The sequence below is a fragment of the Ictalurus furcatus genome, chromosome 29 (genome assembly GCF_023375685.1).
Source record: "Ictalurus furcatus strain D&B chromosome 29, Billie_1.0, whole genome shotgun sequence".
Lineage (NCBI taxonomy): Eukaryota > Metazoa > Chordata > Actinopteri > Siluriformes > Ictaluridae > Ictalurus > Ictalurus furcatus.
In genome coordinates this window covers 8795541-8820664 of record NC_071283.1, presented here as the reverse complement: position 1 = coordinate 8820664, position 25124 = coordinate 8795541, and the positions used below count along the sequence as shown (strand labels likewise).

General features: G+C 36.6%; 1 protein-coding gene across 4 annotated transcripts; it reads right to left on the bottom strand.

The window, feature by feature from the left end:
• Positions 1-845: 845 nt before the first annotated feature.
• Positions 846-23198, bottom strand: si:cabz01007807.1 (uncharacterized). Of its 4 annotated transcripts, XM_053619391.1 has the most exons (36): positions 22670-23198; positions 22330-22436; positions 22167-22226; positions 21058-21114; positions 20273-20335; positions 20128-20172; positions 19810-19863; positions 18974-19714; positions 18785-18847; positions 17936-18073; positions 17625-17690; positions 17484-17543; positions 15088-15123; positions 14889-14951; positions 14759-14794; positions 14613-14672; positions 12067-12126; positions 11869-11943; positions 11733-11783; positions 11552-11608; positions 10951-11025; positions 10826-10873; positions 10608-10667; positions 9557-9613; positions 9316-9396; positions 9182-9232; positions 8991-9089; positions 8840-8893; positions 8646-8729; positions 8484-8537; positions 7718-7801; positions 5392-5490; positions 3759-3798; positions 3594-3648; positions 2880-3213; positions 846-2296 (listed from the first exon to the last, which is right to left on the bottom strand). In XM_053619391.1, exons 2-36 carry the CDS (start codon positions 22330-22332, stop codon positions 1883-1885), a joined length of 3477 nt encoding a protein of 1158 aa, XP_053475366.1. In that variant the 5' UTR covers positions 22333-22436; positions 22670-23198; the 3' UTR covers positions 846-1882. The 4 variants fall into 4 exon arrangements, with proteins under 4 accessions (XP_053475366.1, XP_053475364.1, XP_053475367.1 ...); XM_053619389.1 differs by having other exon boundaries at positions 22330-23198; XM_053619392.1 differs by having other exon boundaries at positions 21058-21111; positions 22330-23198.
• Positions 23199-25124: the final 1926 nt, after the last annotated feature.

The window sequence follows — 25124 nt, the reverse complement described above, 5'->3', positions numbered from 1 at the left end:
TTGTTGTTTTATTACGATTATTAATTAGTCTGTTCATTTTGAATGTTAATAAAGCTTGACTATGAATTTGGAAAATACTGAAATTATTTAAACCTTTAATTGTTATTACTGCTGTAAGAAATGAATTATAGAATGTTACTCAGGCCAACATCTTAACTTGTAGTCAATTTTACTTAGTCTACTGTGTTCATACAATATAATCAATTATGAATTTGGAGATTTTTCTTCTTTTTTTTGGAGATAATATGTCTTATTATAATATTATAATAAGTTATTATATATTACAAGTCTGTTACAAATAAATGTTCTTTAAAATATAGTATACATTTTTGTCCTGTACAAAAACTGACTCAAAGTATCTGAATTCACCCTAATTCTTTACAAAATTGACACCACCATAACAAAAAATGTATGCAAAATATAGACTGATAACTGAATATGTATAGGGAGGTTGGTATTTAGAGGCTGTATGTACAAGAAGTAAAGAATAAAATATGATGAGTCATATAGAAATTATTGAAAAATAATCAACAGCAGGGTGGTAGATGAAGCCTGACGTGGAGTTACTGGTACCACCGCAAAGTTGATTATTTTGCAAAACCCAAAAGAGATATTCCTCTTATATCACAGCAATTTGCCAATGATTACAATTTTTAATGTAGTAATGAACCACACATTATTCTTTCAACCATTTATAGTTATACTGAATGTTGTGGAATGTTTGCGAGAGTGGAAAATTTACTGAACCTTGTAAAGTGCTGACACCTGAGACTCCTTCCATAATGTTAAATAAATGTACACAAACATCACCATATCAACACTTAGACATTCTCTTTGTTAAATGATGCATTTTTTAATCCTTTTATTATTAGCATTAGATTTTGCAGAGCATTCTCCATTCAAGTCACTATAGAAATGTTAACATATTACAATGAGCATATTTAAATACACCTGTGATTTGAATTAGAGTCGGAACTATTGTCAGAGCCACTCTCATAGAAAAATAATCAACACCTTCTGACCAGTCAGAATGAAGAATATAACAAAGTTGCCATTATAAACAAAGTATTTAATATTATGTAGATAAAATTAACAGGATGAAGACTGGCTATCCACAATCCCTCAGGAATAACTTATATTTGTTGCTTCTTATAACATATATTTTAAAAAGTTATACAATAATATGTATGTTAAACAATTAGTTTTAATTTTATTTGCCATAACATTTGCAAACTTCAAATAAAAACCAAAGCAGCTAAATAGAAAAGAAGCGGTGGCATTGGCTGGTCAGTTCTATATTTTGAGGACTTTGTATTGCACTCTAGGCTAAATGTGAGCAAACTAAACAGTAATACAAGTACAGCTTTCATAAGGCATTAGCACTCTCAGTTCCTGCCCAATTTTTTTTTTCAGTCTTTTTGGTTTACAGATGAGACGACTACAGCAACTAAATCCCAGAATGGTGTTTACCATGAATGGTATTTCCCATTGTGGAAGTGAATACTGAAACAAGAACTAAACTACACAAAGAAGAAGAAAACCAACCAACAGAACCACAGAAGCTGTTTAAGTCAATTATATATGTTATGCTTTATCCAAATTGTATCAGGGGCTCCACAGCAAAAAGACACTTAATATTCTTACATTTACATTCTTATTTTATATGCATATTGGACATGTTATCTTTCCGGTACAAAGGCATGGAAGTCACAGGTCTCTTCTTAAGTTAATATGTGAAACAATACTGTTAACTGTGAAACAATAGTAGAAGGAACTGAATCACACTTTTCCACTATGTGTAGCATGTGACCAGCCATAGATAACACTTAGATAATAAGCAAAGTTTATGCTGTTCTAATTCTTTATTTATCTATTTCCCATTCTAAACTTGTCCAGTAGCTTCCATTAGCTGCTCTCGTATGGAGTTGAGTTTCACTAAGCCTTCATGCAGCAGCTTAGCTAACATATTCACTTGCATTGTCACCTCCTTCTTGCAGCCCTTCTTCAGCTCCTTCGAATCCTTGCTAAAGTAATTGTCCATGCCTTTGCACACACTGTTCAGGGCCATTGTGGACATCTCCACCATGTTCTCGGCCTGCTCTACTGGTTCTCCGACCAGGCTGATGGTCTGAAGCGCTCGCCGCACCTCCCAGTCACCGGTGTAGTAATTATTACGGCGCAGCAGAGGGTGGAAGCGCAATCGGCGCACACCTTCAGCCACAAAGCGCAGACAGCGCCGTAGTTCCACTAAACGGGTCTCATAGTCCTGAACCACCACCTCGATCTTCTTACGGTCCTGGTTTAAGAGGCAAATAGTAAAAGTGAATGGTTTATAGTAATGTCAAACAGTTGCCACATATGATCTTCTATGAATTTGTATAGTTTTATTAGAGATCGACAAAAGGCAAAACGAAATAGAAATGTGCTGACATTCTAACCCATCGAAATCAGATGGATTGATAAAATCTGTATTATATATTACAGTACATACTAACTACACAGGAGCTAACCATGCATTTATAGTGTAACTTCTATTTAAAGCAAGGGTACAGGTCCTGTATAGTTAGTATGTAGATATAATCACAATCAGAAAGAAAATCTTATTTGAAAACCAGTAGTTCTTACTGTTATCTTGTTACAATGGTCAAGATAAACTGTGTATTTATCTTGATAGAACATGACATGATATTATTGTTTAATAAAAAAATCAAAAGACTTGTAGGCAGGTGGAAAAGCCATCTCACTGGTGACTACTGAAAACATGAGATTCAAGTGCACTATATGATCAGAGGCATGTACAAACACAGTAGAAAGTTTCAAAATCTTTACCTAATATTTTGATAAATATAAAAATTTTTTAACAAAAGCATAAAACCTACGTTCATGTCATGGAGATTGTCTGATATGGTGGCCGAAGCTGCTGTGATCCCACCTGCCGTTGCTACTCCCAGCCCAACAGCAGACACAATCAGAGAAGCACCAAGTGTAACAGGGGCCAGTGCCAGGCCAGCGATGGCCGCTACACCACCCACAGCTGTGGTTGTGCCTCCTGTGATGTTGGCGATCTTAGCGTGACGGTGGAAGTTGCTGATATCATCCCCAATGGCGTAGAGGCGCAGCACATACAGGTACAGGACTTCGGCTTGCTCGGTGAAAACTTTATAGAAAACTCTGAGACCACGGTGGACTTTGTCAGCAATCTCAGTGAAAGATCTGATCAAGAGAGAAGAAAGTAGTGGTTGAACTCCAATTTTTTTTTATTATGCATTGTATCATGATGTTCTGTTCATTAGTTAATAATGGATTTCCCATATGCCTAGGTCAACTGTTTGGTTTTTATTACTTAGAACACCCTGTATCTATTATCCTAATTTCAATTATTAGTGATGTATCCATCATTCATGGATACAGATGCTTAGAGTCCTCCTAGTGGCAGTTGGGTAAGCGTTATGATGCAAAAGATGTGCTCATACTCATAAAGCCAAGCACAAGTTTCATGCTAGAAAACTTTTGTTTAATTTTTAATAAAATTCTAAAAATAGTATTTCTTTACATAACATAAGGGTTAAATGAATGACAAGTGAATCATTTACTTAGTCTCATCCTCCTTTACACTGATTTCCTCATCTGGTGGCAGTTCGTCCCATACTGGGAAAGAAAATTGGATTGTGTGAATATCTATGCTGATTTAGAAGTGTTTATAATTGTTTAACAGATTAAGATTATGGAGTTTTGGAATACTAATGATGAATGCTTACATTCTACTGTGTTCCACCACTCCATCAGACTGTCAGTGTCCTGTAATTGAAACCCAAAAGAAGAGTACTGAATTAGTATGGATACAAACAAATGCACCCAAGACTCCTCCTGTCTCTGTCTGTCTGTCTGTCTGTGTGTGTGTATGTGTGTGTGTGTGTGTGTGTGTGTGTGTGTGTGTGTGTGGCAGCAGTGCCATTCATAAAAACACTAAGATACCGTTCAATTAACGTTCATATTGACATCAGAATGGGGAAAATGTGATGTCAGTGACTTTGATGGTTATTGGTGCCAGATGGGCTGGTTTGAGTATTTCAGAAACTGCTGATCTCCTGGGATTTTTTTGGGACAGCAGTCTCTAGAGTTTTAACAAAACCGTGTGAGAAACAAAAAAACATTCTGTAAGTAACAGTTCTGTGGGTGGAAACGCCTTGATTTCTTCGACTACCTTGAGAATCAACGGCCCTGGGTCACTGTTTCCACCTTGTGGAGAACTAAATAGTGCAGAAGAAATAAATGCGCATGTGCGTTAGAAAAATCTGGCGGTGCGCGTACAGTACTCTGCTCATGACGAAGTTTGCGTCACGTGTATTGTACACTGTTCCTAGTGTACGCATAAAAAGTGAAGTACACTTTGGGCTAAACCGTCGCATATGCGCATTTATTTCTTTTGCACTATTTAGTTGTTCCACAAGGTGGCAACAGTGACCCAGGGCCAATGATTCTGAAGGTAGTCGAAGAAAAAACGGACTAAACGGAACAGACGGAAATGAATGCAGGTTAGAAAGTACCCGCATTTGTATAATTCTAGCCTTAAAGTGTATAAGGATTTGTATACGGGTGCTAAGCGTGGCGAGAGCTTGCCAAAGCATTGTTCTTTGTGTTGTTGTGATTCTTCTTCGTTGTCATCTTTCACACCAGAAGACCTGCTTTACTGCTCTGTACTGACTCTCGTAGGCCAGGAAGGGTAGTGCAAGTTTTCGTAAAGCGCATGCGTCAACCGCCTGTGTACATGTCAAATGGAGTATACTTTGAAAGGCTATGCGTACGACTGTAAATAAACAAAGTATACCAGAGGAGTAAGGAGTAAGTCCTAGTCCTAAAAGGTGACACAACCATGTTTTAAATTTAAGGGGGGAATTAGTTTTTCACATTGGTGATAGGTGTTGAATCACTTTTTTTGCTTCTATAAAATAATAAAATAAACTGTATTGTGTGTTTACTCAGGTTGCCTTTGTTTTATGTTGTATTTCGTTTGAAGTTCTAAAACTATTTAGTATGAAATATACAAAAAAAAAAACAGTAGAAATCAAATACTTTTTCTCAGCACCGTATGTAACTGTGCTTCTGTGAACTTCTGTATGTAACTGTGCTTCTGTGGTAAGAATTTACCTTCAGGGGGAAATGTCTGTATGTATACTGAAAAATAATGCCTTCTTGTGACTTTATTGGAAGGTCTCAGCACACCCAAAGTACTACACCAGGTGATTCTAACTGCCCTGGGGATTATCAGGGGTTCACAGAATCATAGTTATGCAAATGGAGGTTTTTTTTTCTAGTGAAATACTCTGGTATGGGGTGCTATTTTTTTCTTTAACTGTGGTGAGAGAATCTCTGATTGACTGGAAGACTCACGCCTTCCCCTTCCTCCTCCTCCTTCACTCCTTCCAGATCCTTGTCTTCGTCCGATGCTCTTGCTCTCCTCACATCCATCTGGGAAGACATCCACTCAGCCTGAAGAGATTGATAGAGAATCACATATGTTCAGCAACGTGTACATAAAAAAATCACGAATGGATACAGTGAGGGAAAAAAGTATTTGATCCCCTGCTGATTTTGTATGTTTACCCACTGACAAAGAAATGATCAGTCTATAACTTTAATGGTAGATTTATTTGAACAGTGAGAGACAGAATAACAACAAAAAAATCCAGAAAAACGCACATCAAAAATGTTATAAATTGATTTGCATTTTAATGAGGGAAATAAGTATTTGACCCCTCTGCAAAACATGACTTAGTACTTGGTTTAAAAACCCTTGTTGGCAATCACAGAGGTCAGACGTTTCTTGTAGTTGGCCACCAGGTTTGCACACATCTCAGGAGGGATTTTGTCCCACTCCTCTTTGCAGATCTTCTCCAAATCATTAAGGTTTCGAGGCTGACGTTTGGCAACTCGAACCTTCAGCTCTCTCCACAGATTTTCTATGGGATTAAGGTCTGGAGACTGCCTAGGTCACTCCAGGACCTTAATGTGCTTCTTCTTGAGCCACTCCTTTGTTGCCTTGGCCGTGTGTTTTGGGTCATTGTCATGCTGGAATATCCATCCATGACCCATTTTCAATGCCCTGGCTGAGGGAAGGAGGTTTTCACCCAAGATTTGACGGTACATGGCCCCGTCCATCGTCCCTTTGATGCGGTGAAGTTGTCCTGTCCCCTTAGCAGAAAAAAACCCCCAAAGCATAATGTTTCCACCTCCATGTTTGACGGTGGGGATGGTGTTCCAGGGGTCATAGGCAGCATTCCTCCTCCTCCAAACACGGCGAGTTGAGTTGATGCCAAAGAGCTCCATTTTGGTCTCATCTGACCTCAACGCTTTCACCCAGTTGTCCTCAGAATCATTCAGATGTTCATTGGCAAACTTCAGACGGGCATGTATATGTGTTTTCTTGAGCAGCGGACCTTGCGCACGCTGCAGGATTTCAGTCCTTCACGGCGTAGTGTGTTACCAATTGTTTTCTTGGTGACTGTGGTCCCAGCTGCCTTGAGATCATTGACAAGATCCTCCCGTGTAGTTCTGGGCTGATTCCTCACTGTTCTCATGATCAATGCAACTCCACGAGGTGAGATCTTGCATGGAGCCCCAGGCCGAGGGAGATTGACAGTTCTTTTGTGCTTCTTCCATTTGCGAATAATCGCACCAACTGTTGTCCCCTTCTCACCAAGCTGCTTGGCAATGGTCTTGTAGCCCATTCCAGACTTGTGTAGGTCTACAGTCTTGTCCCTGACATCCTTGGAGAGCTCTTTGGTCTTGGCCATGGTGGAGAGTTTGGAATATGACTGATTGATTGCTTCTGTGGACAGGTGTCTTTTATACAGGTAACAAACTGATATTAGGAGCACTCCCTTTAAGAGTGTGCTCCTAATCTCAGCTCGTTACCTGTATAAAAGACACCTGGGAGCCAGAAATCTTTCTGATTGAGAGGGGGTCAAATACTTTTTTCCCTCATTAAAATGCAAATTAATTTATAAAATTTTTGACATGCGTTTTTCTGGATTTTTTTGTTGTTATTCTGTCTCTCACTGTTCAAATACAACTACCATTAAAATTATAGACTGATCATTTCTTTGTCAGTGGGCAAACGTACAAAATCAGCAGGGGATCAAATACTTTTTTCCCTCACTGTATGCCTGAAGATAGTAAAAAAAAATGTCTACATATTGAAAAAGCACTTTTTCTTGGGTGAAGGTGAGAAAGGAGATTGCTGATAAAGGCATATTTTTAAATAAATGATAATAGCACTCATTTGATTCCATCATCTTGTTGCTTCTCTTCAGAATCTAAATTATTATTTTAAAAAAATGTTTAAAAAATAAATAAAAAATAATACTTTTGACAGACTCTGGATGGAAGCACTGTCACATTCAAAAAGCAGTCACACATAGTCAGAAATTATTTGAGGAGGTGACCCATTTCATTTCACAGTGAAACATTTTAAGCTCGTTAAGCTGGTTTAAGCACATATTGGAGAGTCAAAAGGCATAACACACTTGGCCAACATAGCTTCGTAATCGCTTTAGATAAACAAAACAGGCAGAAACTGAGAGCAGAAATAACAACTGGCCCTGTAAGCAAGCTCTGTTGCCTCGATGTTTCACAATACATTATTAGGTTGTTGTTATTCAAGAAGGTACTTTAACTGTGACTGTATGTGTTTAAAGTATAGGTGGGGTGTGGATACCTTAGCTGCTTCTGAAAGGTAGTAATCACCAGAAGTAGCACCTAGTGGTTCAATGTCTTCAGGAAAGCACACTTGGTCCTTGGCCTTTAGGGTCAAAGATGAAAAGTGTATTAAAAATTGAGGTGGCATAATAAGCACTGATGGTCATTTCAGTACCATACAAAACACACTACATTTACATGTTTGGGAATGTTTGGGAACTGTGCAATGCATCATGTATTTTTGGATGTGCTTCTTGCTTATTTAGCACTTATTCTTATTTTCCCTTAGAGAGTATAACAGCAGTGAGCCTCTTATTGTATTGTCTAGTAGGTAAGTACTGTGATGGGTGTAATGTTTGTATTATAGGAGCATTTTTGTTATTTTCTATGAAGGTTTCAAGGGATACAAATCACTTGCAGAATTACTTAGAAATGATGACAGCAAACAATACTGGAAGGCATGATAAATGGCTTGGCAGTTCTTAAAGTGTAACGTGAAAGTGTAACATGAGTACATGCCTAGCATATATACATATGTTACTGGCTGTGGCTGTGGCTCAGGTGGTAGAGCGGGTTGTCCATTAATCGTAGGGTTAGCGGTTCAATTCCCGGTCCACATGACTCCACATACCGACGTGTCCTTGGGTAAGACACTGAACCCCAAGTTGCTCCTGATGGCAAGCTAGCACCTTGCCACTCTGCTACCATTGGTGCATGAGTGTGTGTGTGTGAATGCGTGAATGAGACACAGTGTAAGACCATTTACTAATATGTAATACCCTCACCTTCGATTTGCTGCTTGGCAGACATGCTTTTTTCAGCTTCTCTGTTTTTGAGTCCTAAACACACATACACAAAAAACCACACCCATTACTTGCTTAGTTGACAGAAAAAACAAGTTAACATGGAGAATGAAAAGAGAGATGAACAGAGAGATGAACAGATACCATGGTATGATTCTCCATCCAGTCATCATCTGTAATGTCTCCTGATTTAAAAAGGTCTGCACCTTTCTCTGCATCGTTTACGACCTAAATATCACAAAAATACTCTATGTGAAGAAGAATGCAATGTATTCCGCATAGTGCCCATCTATAAATAGAATAAACCAAATAAAATAGAATAAAAAAAACAGTATCACCTTTGAGTCTCTCCGAATTATTGGTGAAACCGTTTGTACAGGTGATTTCCTCATCTATGAGAAATGAAATATCACATAAAATTTACAAACATCATCAGAAACCCCCATTAACTAATACAAATCCCAGATAAAAAAATTTAAGATAAAACACCTCACTATAATCTTCAGATAGATTGATTTCCAATCCACGAATGTCACTGGCTTTAAACAAATCAGCACCTTTCTGTGGGATATCATTCTCCAGGGTACTCTGAAGACAGTTTTGAAAACAAAATTTGAAAGCTATCTAAGTATGTCTATGAACAAACAAAAGCAATGTTACATTACAGAACAAAGCATTACCTTCGATCCTTTCCGAGAAAAGTGAAGAAATGAGAATTTAATAGGTTTCTTCTGTAAACCAATAACAACAAAAACAATAAATCACAGTGGAGTCATAGACAGGGATGAGAGAAGGACAAGCATTAGAGACTTACTGGTCGATAGTCTTGTAATTCTTGTATTTTTCCACTGCTCTCTGAAGATTTTGGAGAAAATTGCTCATGCTGGTACTCTGCCTAAACATTAAAACATAAAAAAAATTGGTTCTGATATGTAATTTAATGCTAAAGGGATTTTTTTTTTTTTTTTTTTGCTAAATTCTCATGAAGCACAATATGAATATGCAATCAAAGAATATTTAAGCACAATGAACTCCATCTGCACTATGGTACATACAAGTAAGTCAGTAGAGACACGATGATTTTCCCTCTCAGCTCTTACAAACAAGTTTTCCTATGAAAACAGATATATGTAAATAACCATGTTTGATCATCAACACTTAAATATAATCACTAACAAAACTTTAAAACATGTGTGGAGGTATGGGAAAACTTGTCTAATATTGCTATGATTTCTGGCAGAAAAAAATAATGTTTATCTGCATACAATTCAATTTTGAGAAACAATAAATATATTTCAACAAAATAACACGGAAATGCAATGATGAAGTTTGATATAGAGCCTGCTTTGATCATGTACTGTAGAGAAACATACATAAACCTAATCAATTCAGTTTGTAATCAAAATCATACTGTAGCTGGGGGCATTATGACAATTCCAAATGCTTATTCGTGGACATCATCATTATGGTGATGATGCTTATTTGCTCCTGCTTATTTGGAATGAAAACCTGCACCCACACAGGCCCTTTCTGGATAAGATTGTACACCTCTGGTACAGACAGACCAAAAATTTAAGTATAAAATACACCATAAGTATATGTGGATACCTGACTATCACGCCCATGTGCGGTTCTTCCCCAAACTTTTGTCACAAATTTGGAAGCACACAATTGTCTAGAATGTCCTTGTATGCTGTAGCATTATGATTTCTCTTTACTGGAACTAACAGGCCTAGCCCAAACATGTTCCAGCATGACAGTGCTTCACACAGTGGTTTGCCAATGTTGGTGTGGAAGAACATGAGTGGCCTTCTCAGTGCCCTGACCTCAACCCCACTGAACATCTTTGGGATACCTTCAATGCCAACTGCATGTCAGGCCTTCTTGCCCAACATCAGTGCCCAACCTAAATAAGGCTCTGAATGTGCAACTCCCCACAGCCATGCTCCAAAATGTAGTGGAAAGCCTTTCCAAAAGAGTGGAGGCTGTTCAATCAACAAAGCGGGGACCAACTCCATATTAATGCCAATGATTTTGGAAAGAGATGTTCAATAAGCACATCAGATTGTCATGGTCAGGTGCCACATACTTTCCACTGTAAAATACCTTTGATTCCTCCAAAAACGAAAGGCCATCCATCTTCTTCATATCATCTTCAATAGCATCCTATAAAAGGTATATCAATTCATTTAAATTCACAACATACAAAACAATGATACTGATTAAACCTGAGAAACCTATTAAATCAACTTTTTTTTTTTTTTTTTTTTTAATTTGACAATATGGGACAATTAACATATTAACTACATCACAGCATAATTTACCTTGGGTAGTTGGTGAGACAGAGAGGGTTTCAATTTCAGTGGTTTCTTCTGTCAAAGAGGAATTTTCCATTATAATAACAGTTCATACAAAGTATGAAAAGCTAAAAAGTAGGTCACATAGATACCGGTCTGCAGTCTTTCATCACTGGCTCTTCACTGTTCCTCGACCTTTCTTCATATGACTCCTGAATCAGTTCACTCTGTGGACATTTACGGTAAAACAACAAAAATACATAACTTGAACTTCCTGAAAATTAGGATGCTACACAAATAACGTAACTATCATAAACAGGCAAGTTTTCATTCATCTTCAGTGACCATTTTATCCTGAGCATGGTAATAGTTGACCCAGTCCATCAAAGGGCACCGTTCATACATTTATTTACACCTAGTGGCATTGTAGCATAACCAACGTGTATCTCTATGTTTTTAGATGTTGGGAGGAAACCAGTGAACCAAGAGAAAACCCATGTGAACATATGGAGAACATATGAAACTCTTTACAGACAGTAATCCAAGCTCAGGATCAAACTCAGGACCCTGGAGCTGTGATGAGGCAATGCTACCCACTGTCCTAATGACAATGCCATTTCTTTAATGCCGCATTTTTAATAGTAGTTTGACATGCACAATTGATAACCAACAAGAAATCCCACCCTTTAACCTACTATTTAACATTTCTATGTTCAAATTTATTATGTGCTACTGAAAGATCAGAGTACAAACCTTGGAGGCTGGCACAAACTGTGATCCATCTTCAAAAACTTCACGTAAAGTTTTTTTCTGGACAAAGAAGAAAAAATTAGACAGAGGCTCTTGCCTGAAAAGCAAGGTATTTGTGGGTTCACATATTTAACTTTGTTTACAAAACATATTTAAAACATATTTAAAACATTCATGAAATTACCTTGGATTCTCGGTATTGCAAATGAGGAACTGTGAATTTAGTTTTTTTACTCTGTTGAGAATTAATACAGTCATTATTAATTCATGCATAATGAAAACCAAATACATATATATGATAATAGGGAGTGAGTAAAAACCTTCACTGATTTGCTCTTCATTCTTGCATTCTGGTCTTCTTGTTCAGGCAAGAAATGGTCATCTGATGCATGGAACTACAATCAAAAATTCACACTTTAAATTAACATGCAAACAAAATACAGAATATAAAGAAGTGCAATTATATTTCTTTTATAAATATAGTATACAGGTAAACTGTATAATTTATTAACCATCACCTTTGTCCCCCAAGGCATAGTATCACCATAGGCACCATTTAAGCTGTCAGGATAGTTTTCCTAGTGAAGAAGTTTGATCATGGAATAAATACAATATTAACCAGGAACACATAAAATTCTAATTAAAACCATCCTATAACAAGATCACAGTTGAGGAAAAATCCACCTGAATTACTTGTATATTTATAATTAATATGGTTCTTTCTTTCTTTTCACATTCATACAGTACATTTGCCACATACATATTACATACATGTGATGTAATGTAGTGAAATGTTTTTCCTTAGTTACTCATCCCACAGTGCACACCAACAATGACTAATGATATACACACATAATACAAACAGAAAAATATAATAAAAATATGGTAAAAATAATAAAATACAGTAGACATAATAAAATATAATAGACTGTAGAATAAAAATATAATGGGCTGTAAAGTATATGATGTGAATAAATGAAATATAATAGAATATGATGTGTAGAAGTAAATATACAGAGTTGTAAAGTACAGTATCTCACAAAAGTGAGTACACCCCTCACATTTTTGTAAATATTTGATTATATCTTTTAATGTGACAACACTGAAGAAATGACACTTTGCTACAATGTAAAGTAGTGAGTGTACAGCTTGTGTAACAGTGTAAATTTGCTGTCCCCTCAAAATAACTCAACACACAACCATTAATGTCTAAACCGCTGGCAACAAAAGTGAGCACACCCCTTCTGATTTCCTTCTGATTTTATCTCAAATCTGGTTGTTTCTCTAGATAAAGCTTTAATTGTTGGTGACTTTAATATTCATTCTGATAATCCAGAAGACCCTCTGAGAACAGCGGATGTGTCTATTCTAGATTCAGTGAGCGGCCAGTCAGAATGTAATAGGACCCAATCATAGTGGTGGTCACACTCTTGACCTGATACTAATATATGGAATAAATATAGGTAATATAGTCATACTTCCGCAGACTGAAGCTATCTCAGACCATTATCTCATCTAGTTTAAATTGCGTATAGATCATAAAATTGGCACCTTGTCACGTTACCCCATCAAACGTACATTCACATCAGCTACTGCACAGAGTTTTATCAATAACCTCCCAGAGATATCAGCTATGATTGGATCATCGTCTGATCCCAAAGAAGTTGATCAGGCGACTAAATGTTTAGAGTCAACATTCCCCCACATGCTAGACAAGGTTGCTCCACTTAAAAAAATAATAATTAGAGAGAAAAAGCAACCACCCTGGTATAACAATCCCACACACACCTTAAAACAGACCCCTTGATAATTAGAACATAAATGGCAAATTGGTAGTATTTCAAACAGCATGGAAGGAGAGCCTCCTGAAACTTTAGAAAATCTCTTAGTGCAACTAGATCAGTCTGTCTCTCCACCCTAATTGAAGATAGCAAAAATAATCCTAGATTCTTACTTAATATTGTAGCAAAATCACCTACAAATAAAACCACAACAGAAACATGCACACAATCATTATATAGCAGCAACAATTTCATGATTTTTTTCACTGGCAAAACTGAAAATATTATACAAAAAGTTCAAGCTATTAATTTCAAACCAGAAAGTTTTATAACTAACCCTGTAGAAAATAATATAACAATATCAGATCAACTTGTATACTAGATCCCTTACCTACATGCTAGAAACAGATTATTCCTGAAGTAACCAAACCCCTTCTAAAAATAATCAATTCTTCCCTTAGCACTGGCTATGTACTTAAATAATTTAAACTAGCTGTTATTAAACCCCTGATTAAAAAACTTGACCTCGACCCCATCAATTGTCCAACTATAGGCCAATATCAAATCTGCCCTTTATCTCCAAGATCTTAGAAAAGGTTGTTGCACAGCAGCTATGCTCATACCTACATAGGAGTAACATTCATGAAATGTATCAGTCAGGATTTAGACCTCATCATAGAACAGAGACAACGCTGGTTAAAGTGGTGAATGACCTACTGGCCTCTGATTAGGGTTGTGTCTCCTTGCTTGACCTTAGTGCAACTTCTGATACAATTGATCATACTATTCTCCTTGTTAGAGTAGAAAATGTTGGCATTAAAGGAACAGTCCTCTCCTGGCTCAGGTCTTATTTGACTGATTGTTATCCGTTCGTTGATGTAAATGGAGATTTCTCTGTGCATACTGATGTAAAGTTTGGTGTTCCACAAGGTTCTGTTTTAGACCCACTGCTTTTTTCTTTATATATGCTACCTCTGGGTCAAATTATTTGTAAACATGGAATTTTTCAGCAAAGCCAGATGACAGACATCAGCTTAATAAATTTGAGGAATGTGTAAAGGGCATTAGACACTGGATGCTTATTACCTTCCAATTACTTAATTCTGACAAGACTGAAGTAACAAAGTCTGGGTTTATGAGATTTGCAAATTATTGCACTCTATTTTTATTTACATTTTACACAGCGTCCCAACTTTTTTGGAATTGGATTTGTTTTGGGGAATATGAGTAAATTGGCGTAACAAGTTTCACCTCTGCAAAACTGACCATATATCGTACAGTACCTTTGACTCTTGGGGAACTGTGTCTATTTGCTGAACCCTCGGGTCATCTCCTGATTTATCCTGAAATCCAAACACTTTTTAACAATGTGCCTCCTTTTATCATAAAACCTTTGCATAATTTAAATATCTTTAATTTTGAATATTACCTTTGATCCTCTTCCAGAGATCCTCAACTTCATTCTCTAAAAAGAAAGGGAATTCCAATGAAAGCAGTGACCCTGAAATATTATTAAATCATATATCATTATATAAAGATTGAAAGATTCATAAACATACTGTGTTGCCAGATTTCTTCCCAAGAGAGATTGCATTGAGGGCTGCCTCAGATTCTAGGGAAATCTACATGAAAGCATTTCAAATCAGTGAAGATGCTAAAAATGAATTCAATTCAATTGTTTCTAAACTAGAAATAAGAACAGAATTATTATTCTGAGACAAATGAATATCAAGAATGTGATACTCATTAATTACTCACCCTCAAAGACTCCCTCCTTAATTTAAATTTCCCAGCCTGATAAAATAAACAAAGACAAAGATGCAATATTGTATGCTTTTGCATTATAACTCATTGAATTGTTATACAGACAGATGAAATATACATTCAATAGTCGTAATGTGCTGTATTCAGAGCTGAGCTGTAATGAAGATAATAGTAACATTGTGTATTCGGGCCTTACACAACCACAGACTTAACTGCTATTCAGACTGTTGTGTGGGAGTGTGCACGGGTGGAGTTTGCCGAAAAACGAACAGTGTCTGACAGTTGACACTGACGTGCTTTGGTCAGTAAATAAACTGAAAAGTATTTGGAATGGCATTCAAGGGCATTACTGACATTATGAATTAATTAATTGCATGTATAATCACTATAATAGATGCCCAACTTTATTTATTTATTTTGTGCACAATTAAGAGATCAGAGAAGATGGCATCTTAATCAGAGACAATACTTATCTCGGAGACAAAATTTCATACAACATGTTGATTGTTATATAAGGAATAAAATACTTATGGTCATTCTGTTATGAGTGCATTCATGATGCATTCGGACTTCAGACCGATGCCAACTGGGTCTTGGAGCCGTGTTGACCCAGGAGTATGAAGGAGAGGAACATGTTGTAGCATATGCATCCAGATTACTACATGGTGTGGAAAGAGCATACTCAGTGTCTAAAAAGGAGTGTCTAGCCGTAGTCTTGGTTGGGGAAAAGTGGCGACCTTACTTTGAAGGACAACGATTTGAGGGCATCACCGATCATGCAGCCTTGTCTTGTGTCTTCAACCATCCAAAACCTTCCTCCAGGTTAACACGATGGACCATCTGGCTCTAGAGTTTTGATTTTGAGGTGAAGTATCGGAAGAGGCAATGTAACATTGTACCTGATACTGTGTCCAGAAGTAAGGATGACATAACTTCTCCAACAATGACTGCCATATGCAGAGCTCAGAAAGTGTCTGATAATCATGCGAGCCTTCAGATCGACTGGGATGGGTTAGACGAAGCACAACAGAAAGACCATGAAGTCAAAGAAATGATGGCCAAAGAAAAGTTGCACCTCAAATTGAAAATACATTGCACCATTGAAAATGGATATCTCTTGTAGTGTGCAGAGCCAGCAGCAAGGACAGAAGTTTCAATTAGTCATTCCGATGTGTTTCCGTGAGGAACTTTTGAAGTTTGTTTATGACAGTCCTTTGAGTGGACATTTTGGACGGTTGAAAACTCTCCTGTGGCTGCTAGAAGTTGCGTTCTGGCCAAGTATAAGGAAAGATGTCTGGAAATATTGTAGAGACTGCCAAGTATGACAACAATGCAAACGTTCCATCACTAAAATGTCTGGAAAGTTACAGTCAACCCCAGATCCAGATTTGGTTGGTGTAGCTCTTATGGGACCATTTCCCAGAAGTACCAAACAAAATGAATACCTCCTTGTTGTGGTGGAATACTGCTCCAAATGGGTGGAAATATTCCCCAATGCGGACAGCTAAAGCACCACAAGTGACAAGAATCTTGGTTGAGGAGGTCTTTACTCGCTGCCTACCCGGTGTTCGATTAAGGAGCTCGATTTACATCTCGGTTCCTCACCTTAGTCTGTCATCAAGGGGGAGTAGTTCAAAAACCACCCGCAGACCAATCTGACAGTACGGATCAACCATACATTGAAGACAATGATTGCATCTTATGTAAAAGATGGTTATTGTTTAATTACCTTGGGTATTCAATTCAATCAAACAAATTATAATTTATGTGGCAATACTTTATTATTTTGGGATTGAATTTGATTTATTGGCAGTTGGTTTTTTCTAAGTATTGCGTTCTGTGTTGATTTGTTATGCTGGTTTTGGGTTCATCAGTGTGTTAACTGTTACTGTCCAGTGCTTTCATATATACAGTTGTTTAGTGTTTACTCAGTTATAAGTCTCTTACAGTTATTTTAAACTCAACCATTAGCAAAAGTGAATTCCCCATTTTCTGTAATTCATTGTCTAAAATTAAGGTGAGGTAGTTACAGTAGCTCATATCACCACTCTTTACAACCGTGGTGAGCAGAAATGGATCTCAGAACATACAACAAGCAGGACATTGAGGTGGATGGGCTACAACAGCAAAAGACCACATCAGCTTCACTCCTCTCAGCCATAAACAGGAATCTGAGGCTATAGTGGGTATAGGCTCACTGAAACTGGACCGTAGTGAAAAAGTCCAGGCAATGGAAGATCTGTGAAACCTTACAGACTAAATCTCTTTCTGCTGTAATAAAATTTTAAGGGTATGTAAATTTTTACAGTGAATCTTATGTAGCTATTCAGTCAATGATGTGTACCTAATAAAGTGGTAAGTAAGTGTATACTGTATAATGAATTACATACAGGTTTCCAGTCAGGGCTAAGCTCGGGGCTGTCCACTGGCCAGTCCTCTACACACTTCTCCTGGAAAACAGCACAAATGTACAAATTTAAAACAAATGTCCAAGCACAAGGGTTCACAAGCGCACACACAAAAGCACACACCTGGCCAATGAAAAGAACGTCCTCATAAACTTGGCTCTGGTTTTTCTCATCAGCTAGCATGGTGTCCTGTCACCCCAAAACACAAAAATGATTAGTTTTCTACACACTTCCATACTCAAAGTGGTTATGCAAGATTATCACAGTATATTTTAAATAACACGTCAGCAGTCTATTATTAGATTAACGTAAACTGCTTACATATATTCACAATGGACTTTTTCAAGAGGATAGCTTGTATGTTACCACACCTCTAATCCAATAATAATAGCAGTAGTAGTAGTAGAGAGAGAAAAGAATTGGACATAAATTACCTGGATATTAGTTGTAGGTCGTGGCACAATGGGTATGGATATGGGAGTTGGCAGGGTTGATGTAAACAGAGTCTGTGCAGCTTTCTGATCAGCAGGTACAGATACAGCAGGTGTGGAAATAATGTCATGGTTGATACTCTGAAGAATTGACAAAAACAAGATTTGCTGAAGGTGCATAAACAAGCTACTAAAAAGCACTAATGAAAGATGCAGTCCTATGTAGGGATGCATCTTAAATTATTATACGAACACGAGTTTTGGTATTTGTAAATCAGTATTGATACTGATGCCAAAATGAGTAACCTGCTTAGTATTTAAGCAAACTGGGGACATCATTAAACAGTTTATGTTTATGTTGGTTGCCTCCATATGCTGCTAGTAATAAACTACTTATGCTGAGTTTTATATTTAAGATGTTATGTTGTTTAAACTGGCGCAAGGACAGCCTACCCGAGCATCACCGATTGTCATTTTTAAAATTAATTGCACTTTGACACATAAGCAAAGTGTCTCAGTGCTCAAAGAAGTGAAGTGTTCTCACACACAACAGTTTCTCTGCATACTCACTTCGCTGCTCCACGCTCATGAATACATTTGTGAACTCAATGCACAACACCTTATACTCATTTTTAAAAACCACGCTTTTTGATACTGCTCTGAGTGCTCAGGTCGGCCATCCTCACACTCTATCTGTTCAGTAGTGCCACAACATACACTAGGCTTATGTGACATAGTATACTTGTGGTACCGGATGTTGGTATCTGAGCTTGAGGTGAAGTATGAAGAAAAGAGTATGGTATCAGACTGATACATGATACCAGTATTGCTGCATCCCTAGTCTTATTTTACCTGATTATGATTCTTTGGAGCCTTACTGCGTGGGGCTGGTTTGGGGGGTAGTCTTCTAAACAACTAAAAAATGTAAAAAGCTTCTATTAATTTTTATATCCATTAACATCTTAAAAATATCATTTAGGTCTGTCAATAGGGAATTGTCTAAGAAAATGACAATTAATCAAATAATTAAAATGTTCCTACCAGTCCTCCATTTGTTGATGCATTAAGAGGTGAAGGCAATGTGGAAGTCTCCTGGAATATTCCTTGACTCAGGTCTGTAGGCATGAACATTTTGTCAACGTGGCTGTTCTGTGGCTTGAACTGTCCATTATTCATAGAGAAATTTTTGGATAAGTGAGAATTATCATTCTGGACAGATGCTAGGGTTTCAAATAATTGGATATTTTGAAATACTCTGTTCTTTACACTAGACTCAGGAGTGTGATATCTTTCAAATGACTGAGATGCAGCAGTGTTTGGGAAAATGTCATCACTGATTACTTGAGAAGGTAAAAAACTAGGTAAGTCTTCAAAAATATCCAACTGATTGGATGCTGTGGTAGAAGGTATGGGTTGCTCATCATTCTTTTGATTGGTTTGTATGTATTCTAGGAGATAAACCCTCTCATTTGATGTTTTCTCATTGGCCACCATTCTCTGGAAGACACTGGTTTCCTCTTTAAAAGGTTCAAAAATGTTTGCTTTCTGATTGCTTAATCCAGTTGGGGAAATTTTGGCAGAGTGTGAATCTTGGAATATGTCCCATTTTTTATTAGGAAATGTGATTTGGTTTGTTTCCTGGCTTAGATTAGTAGGTGGGAAAATAGCCCAGTCATTCTCAAGTGATGGTGTAGAAGATGTAGAAGACCACCCATTAATGTGTCCATCCCTTAATATTAAGTCTTTGTTGTTGTCTCTGAAAACAGTATTTCCATTGGAGTCCTACAAGACAAAATATTATTTAGATCATACATTCATTTTTTTGTAGGTTTGAGCTTGCAGCGAAGGACAGAAGGACACAGGAGAATATAGCTTACTTTGCCTTGAGTAAATGGGTTCGTGGATGTTGAGCTGAGTCCATTGACTGCAGTCTGAAAGTAAGAATGCCATTTCAAAACTATGTAGTACACAACAATTTCCTATTATATCCCACCCTATATCACACCCACAATCACTCACTGTCATGTATCTGGAATGAAGTCGGACTAAAAATACATTCTCAAAAGAGAAAGTTCAAAAAAGTGTAAAATTGTTTTAATCAACAAAATACACCCATTACTCCTTTGAAATCTCAAGTCCTTTTTGTCATACCCAACCATCTAGAAACTCTCTAGAGACAGATGGAGCTATTTTACCTGATCTTGATGTATAAATGGGTTCACTGATTTCAGATATCCATTCTGTTACAAAAAAAAGATTAATAGAGCAGTATGGCGTAATTTCTAAAATGGGTGATTAAAGCTTGCACACTGAAATGAAATGCCAAAGGTCTGACCTTACCTGCGTGATCTGACTACCTGAAGCATGTGTACCATTAGAGGAACGATTGAGTAAGATATTCTCCTAATAAAATAAGGCACATGAAACAAAAACAGCTATTAGCAAGATTAAATCTACTGTGGCCAATCCACTCTTCTCAAAAAAAAAGGTACAGCAGTCTAGTAATAAAGAATCTAATTGTTTAGACTGCAAACCACTAGCTAAAGAATTATTTGCTTTGGAGTTGGAGGAAGCAAGAGTCTTAAGACAGGTTGAGAAAATATGTCAGTAACAAATGGAATTTTGTTTATTGATGTTTAATTTTATTGTTGGCTCAAGAGTGAAATGTAACATAAATCCACTGACACAGAAAACTGTGTCAGTGGAAAAAAAGCCCTCTAGAACAATAGTTCTCAAAGTTGCGTGTGGAGACCCATGAAGCATAAGCAATCTTTTTATTTTGTTACAGTGGTGGAAATCAAATCCACTATTATCAAAGTTATAATGCCTGTAAATAATTTCATCAATCTAAATAATATTGTGCACGATTAAATAATGTGCCTATTTTTAATAGTTAAATTTTTTTTATACACACACATACACACATATATATACACACACACACACACACACACACACACACACACACATATATATATATATATATATATATATATATATATATATATATATATATATATATATATATATATATATATAAATTGTGGTAGATCAAAAATGTGGTAAACGTGTGGGCCGTTCTACTCTAGCCTGCATGTGTACTTGATTTGTGCATGTGGATTTACCTTGCATAGGCTGTTAAAGTGACGTAGAGACACTCTCTTCAGGACATTCTCTATCTGCTGAGAAATACATACATATTATAACACATTAATGAGATAATGAGTCACATCATCACACTGCCTACTGCATCTTATGCAAGCAAAATGTTCACATTCATATTAGCTAGGCCTAATACTGTCCTGTTATGTGTTCCTAACATGTGACTGTTTACAGTCATGGAAAATGGTGCAAAAATATTTATGAACATGCTGTGAAGCAGTTGTATCAATAGAGCATTTGTAACACATAAAATATCTTCTTTGCAATCTGGACATTTGCTGAACAAGTAAAATAACATCCTCTTTGAATTTGGGAAGTACAAATATAGCTCCTCTACAAATACTTCACCAAAATTATGGGGTTTGTTTTCACTTTCTTACACTGCCTTATGCCTACTTTATCTTCATATAGAATTATTAGATTTGTGATCATTGATCAGTCTGCTAAAAATAAAATTTTATAGCATGCCAGGATACTAGACAAAGATTGTTCAGAGGAACAGTTGTAACACACTGAACCCTCATTGAATCAACCTTGCCAGTCATCCTGATGAAACATGAAATTATACTACACATAAAACAGATGATGCATGGTGTAATACATTTCTTTGAAAGATATAGCAATCATTTTCAACCAACAGCCTCATAATCAATTGCAAAAGGAATATAGCTATAGATCAAAGGAATACAAATACTAATATGTCAAATCAAGGTCCATCAAAAAAGTTATTATATGATATGCTGCTTGAAATGTAACCATTGTAACAAATGCACATCTTGTGTTTGCACATTATGTATTAAAGTTTTTGAATTTTGTTTTGCTGTTAGGCATATAAAATAAATGTAGAATTGAAAAAAAAAAAAAAACAGTGTACAGTCTTTGTGTTGTAATGAAAAAAAAGCCTCTTTTTTACTATTGTAAAAAAAAAAAATAATAATAATAAAAATTATTTGGTCAACTATGAACAACATAGACCAAAATGTGTCTCTTTATTGACAATGAATGAAGGAATTAAGTATAAAATAAGCAGAGAAAACACCAGAAAACAACCAGTGTTGTTTTCTTCACTTACAGGCTCTCGCTCCCCTGATGCAACTTCATTTTGCCCACCAATGTGGTTATCTCTCACCTCCTGAAACATACAAGAAACATCACGTGCCATGTGAAGTTAGTAAACAAGTTTACCATACTAAATACTTATTTAGTAGTTATTTTAAATGTCTGTATCGTCTTACCATGTATTCTCCGTGTGAAAGCGTTTAAAATGTAGCAGCTGAATCAGAGCCACTAAACAGAACTTGTATGTCTGCAGCTAAGTTGTGTCTGACCACTTTTGCCAATTCTGAAAGAAAACACGAGCAACATGTGAGAGAAAATATGTGAACTCGTCCAGCCAGTTAGTCTCACTTGTAGCATTTACATTCTGAGGTGTTGACATCGGCCTGAAGTGAATTATAGTAAATAAGCTTTAGTCCCAAAGTCACATGCACCAACATTGTCTTCAAAAACACCTCAGAATGTCTTCATGGTCACATTATAAGGAACCCGTGAGGTCTTAATAATCCCACAACATACAAGTTAAGTCCTCTTGTTACACAATTTGTGGTCACGACATAATTCTCCCATGCTGAAATATCCAGCTTGGTCCGGTTAGAGCCCCAGCTGCCAAAACACAGGCTGATCCAGTCAAACTGGTAGGCCATCTTTGCCAGCTTTCTAACTTTATTACTTACTAAAGTGACAGAGCAATATTTGTGTTTCTAACTGCCTCATATAAACAGTTTGCACAGTCCTACCTTCATTCCATGTGCACCTTTGTCCACTGCACTGTACTTCGTCTTTATTACTGTAATCCATGTCTCCAGACTCATTTACACACATCATGCCATTTGTACTGTTTTATTTATTTATTTATTTATATTCAATTTGCGCTGTTGATGACATGCTTTACACCTATGCTACTTCTGGTCAGATACTAACTGCATTTTGTTGGCTTTGTACTTGTACTCTGTTCACTGGCAGTAAAGTTGAATCTAATCTAATCCAATCTAATATAGAATTATTAGCAGTTATTCTGAATCTGTTTCTACCAGCACATATACCAGCTGGATTATATTTATGTTCTTATTTAATATTTACGTCATCATTATTTAATATAATAGTGCAATTATAAAAACATATTTTATATTAGTTGTATTAGTCTTACCAACAAAACCAGGCTGTCGCCCTCTAGTGGATTTTTTTTCTTCTGTAGAATAATACTGTAAAATACCATCAACTAAAATACCAATTTTTAATAAAACTTAAGACTACATAGAATAGCATCAGGTTTGACGAGGATCAGGTTTGATATGGATGATTTTAAATGGCTGTAGATGTGCACTCCATTTACAGTCCTTATAAAATGGAACTGTGTTGCCACAAGCTGCACTATCCATCCATCCATCCATCCATCTTCTACCGCTTACTCCTTCTCCAGGGTCGCGGGGCAAGCTGCACTAAAAATTATTTATTAGTAAATTCTGTACTAAATTAACAAAGCATATTTGACTTATTTTACTGGGTTAAATGTAACTTTTTTAAATCTTGATTTGCATATGCTTTACTTTAAACCGATTCCGTTTTGATCATTATGGATGGGTTTGTTTTCAACATTTCTTGTTCTGAGTTGGCTTTAAGGGCCAAGGCTATTGCATTCTAAAATGTTTTGAAAGATCAAGTGTTGCAGTAAACATTTCTTGGTTCACTCACTTTGTGTTTCTCAGTCAGGTGTATAGTTTGTGTGTCTGCACATATTTAGTTAAGCAGTTATGTTGGATTCTATCAGTTCAGTTATGATATAAGTGCATTTGTTCATTAGAGTGTTACTTCTAGCTGGAAATATAAAAGCTGTTAGTATCCCTTTAGTAGAACTGATAATGTTTAAATGATGAACAGTATAATATATATATATATATATATATATATATATATATATATATATATATATATATATATATATATATATTGTGTTGTGTTGTGTTTTATGTAGTTTGTTTAACTCAAGTTTGAGTCAAATTTATTTTTTAAAAAAGTAAAACTGCTAGGTAAATTCACTTTCATGTTTTATTAGAATAATCCTTGGTGCCATGTAAACCTTACTTAAAATATGCTTAGATAAATTTAGTAAGATTTTGTGTGTGGAAATTGTTACCTCAATTTTCTTGAGTAGATTTCACTCCAGTATTTTTTTTCAGTGTGCTATGTTTACCTATGTGTCTGGAAAAAGCCAGTTACACAATTGTTCTGTGGTTTCTCTGAAAGACAGCTGCTTGTATGTGAGCCTTGTCAGACAGACTGATGCTGATTGCTGATAAACTTTTATTAAGTGGCATTTATGAAACAAAAGAAACTGCATGCTGTAGCCTGGTCATGGTAGCCTGAGCATTATGCATCATGCAAGTGACTGGTTGAGCTGCACAAGCAACATTGTTTTTTGTTTTTGTTTTTTTTTTCATCCTGTACAGTGACTTGATTTACTAGCAGTAAATCAAGGCAGAGCATCGAGGTCAAGAGCAAAAACAATGGTCAAAGTCACTTCGGCAAAACACAATGATAAGGCTTGGAGAACAGCAGAGTCAACTGCACGTTTACTTCGCGCCGTCTAAATTTTCCCAAAGTCTCCTTTATGCTGTTAGTGCGTGTGTGTGTGATTGGGTGCAGGGGTGTGTAGTTAGAACTCCGGAGAAGGTGAGTGCGTGCGTGTGTGGGAAGGGTAGTCCTCAGCGGCCATGTTTGTAGTTTGCGGTGCCTCCTGGGAAACTGTTAGGTTTGGCTGTGATATGACATGGGGTAAAATGAGGCAGATAATAGACAAATACTGCAAGATAATTGGACAATTACAATTACAGCTACATGTATAATGTCACTATATAGGTCACTTTATATTGACATACGGTATAAAGTAGCTTGCTGGGTGCTAGGAGATGAGATGAATAAAAGTAAACTGCTCCCTACATGTGTCATATCGCAGCAAACCAGTGACTACATT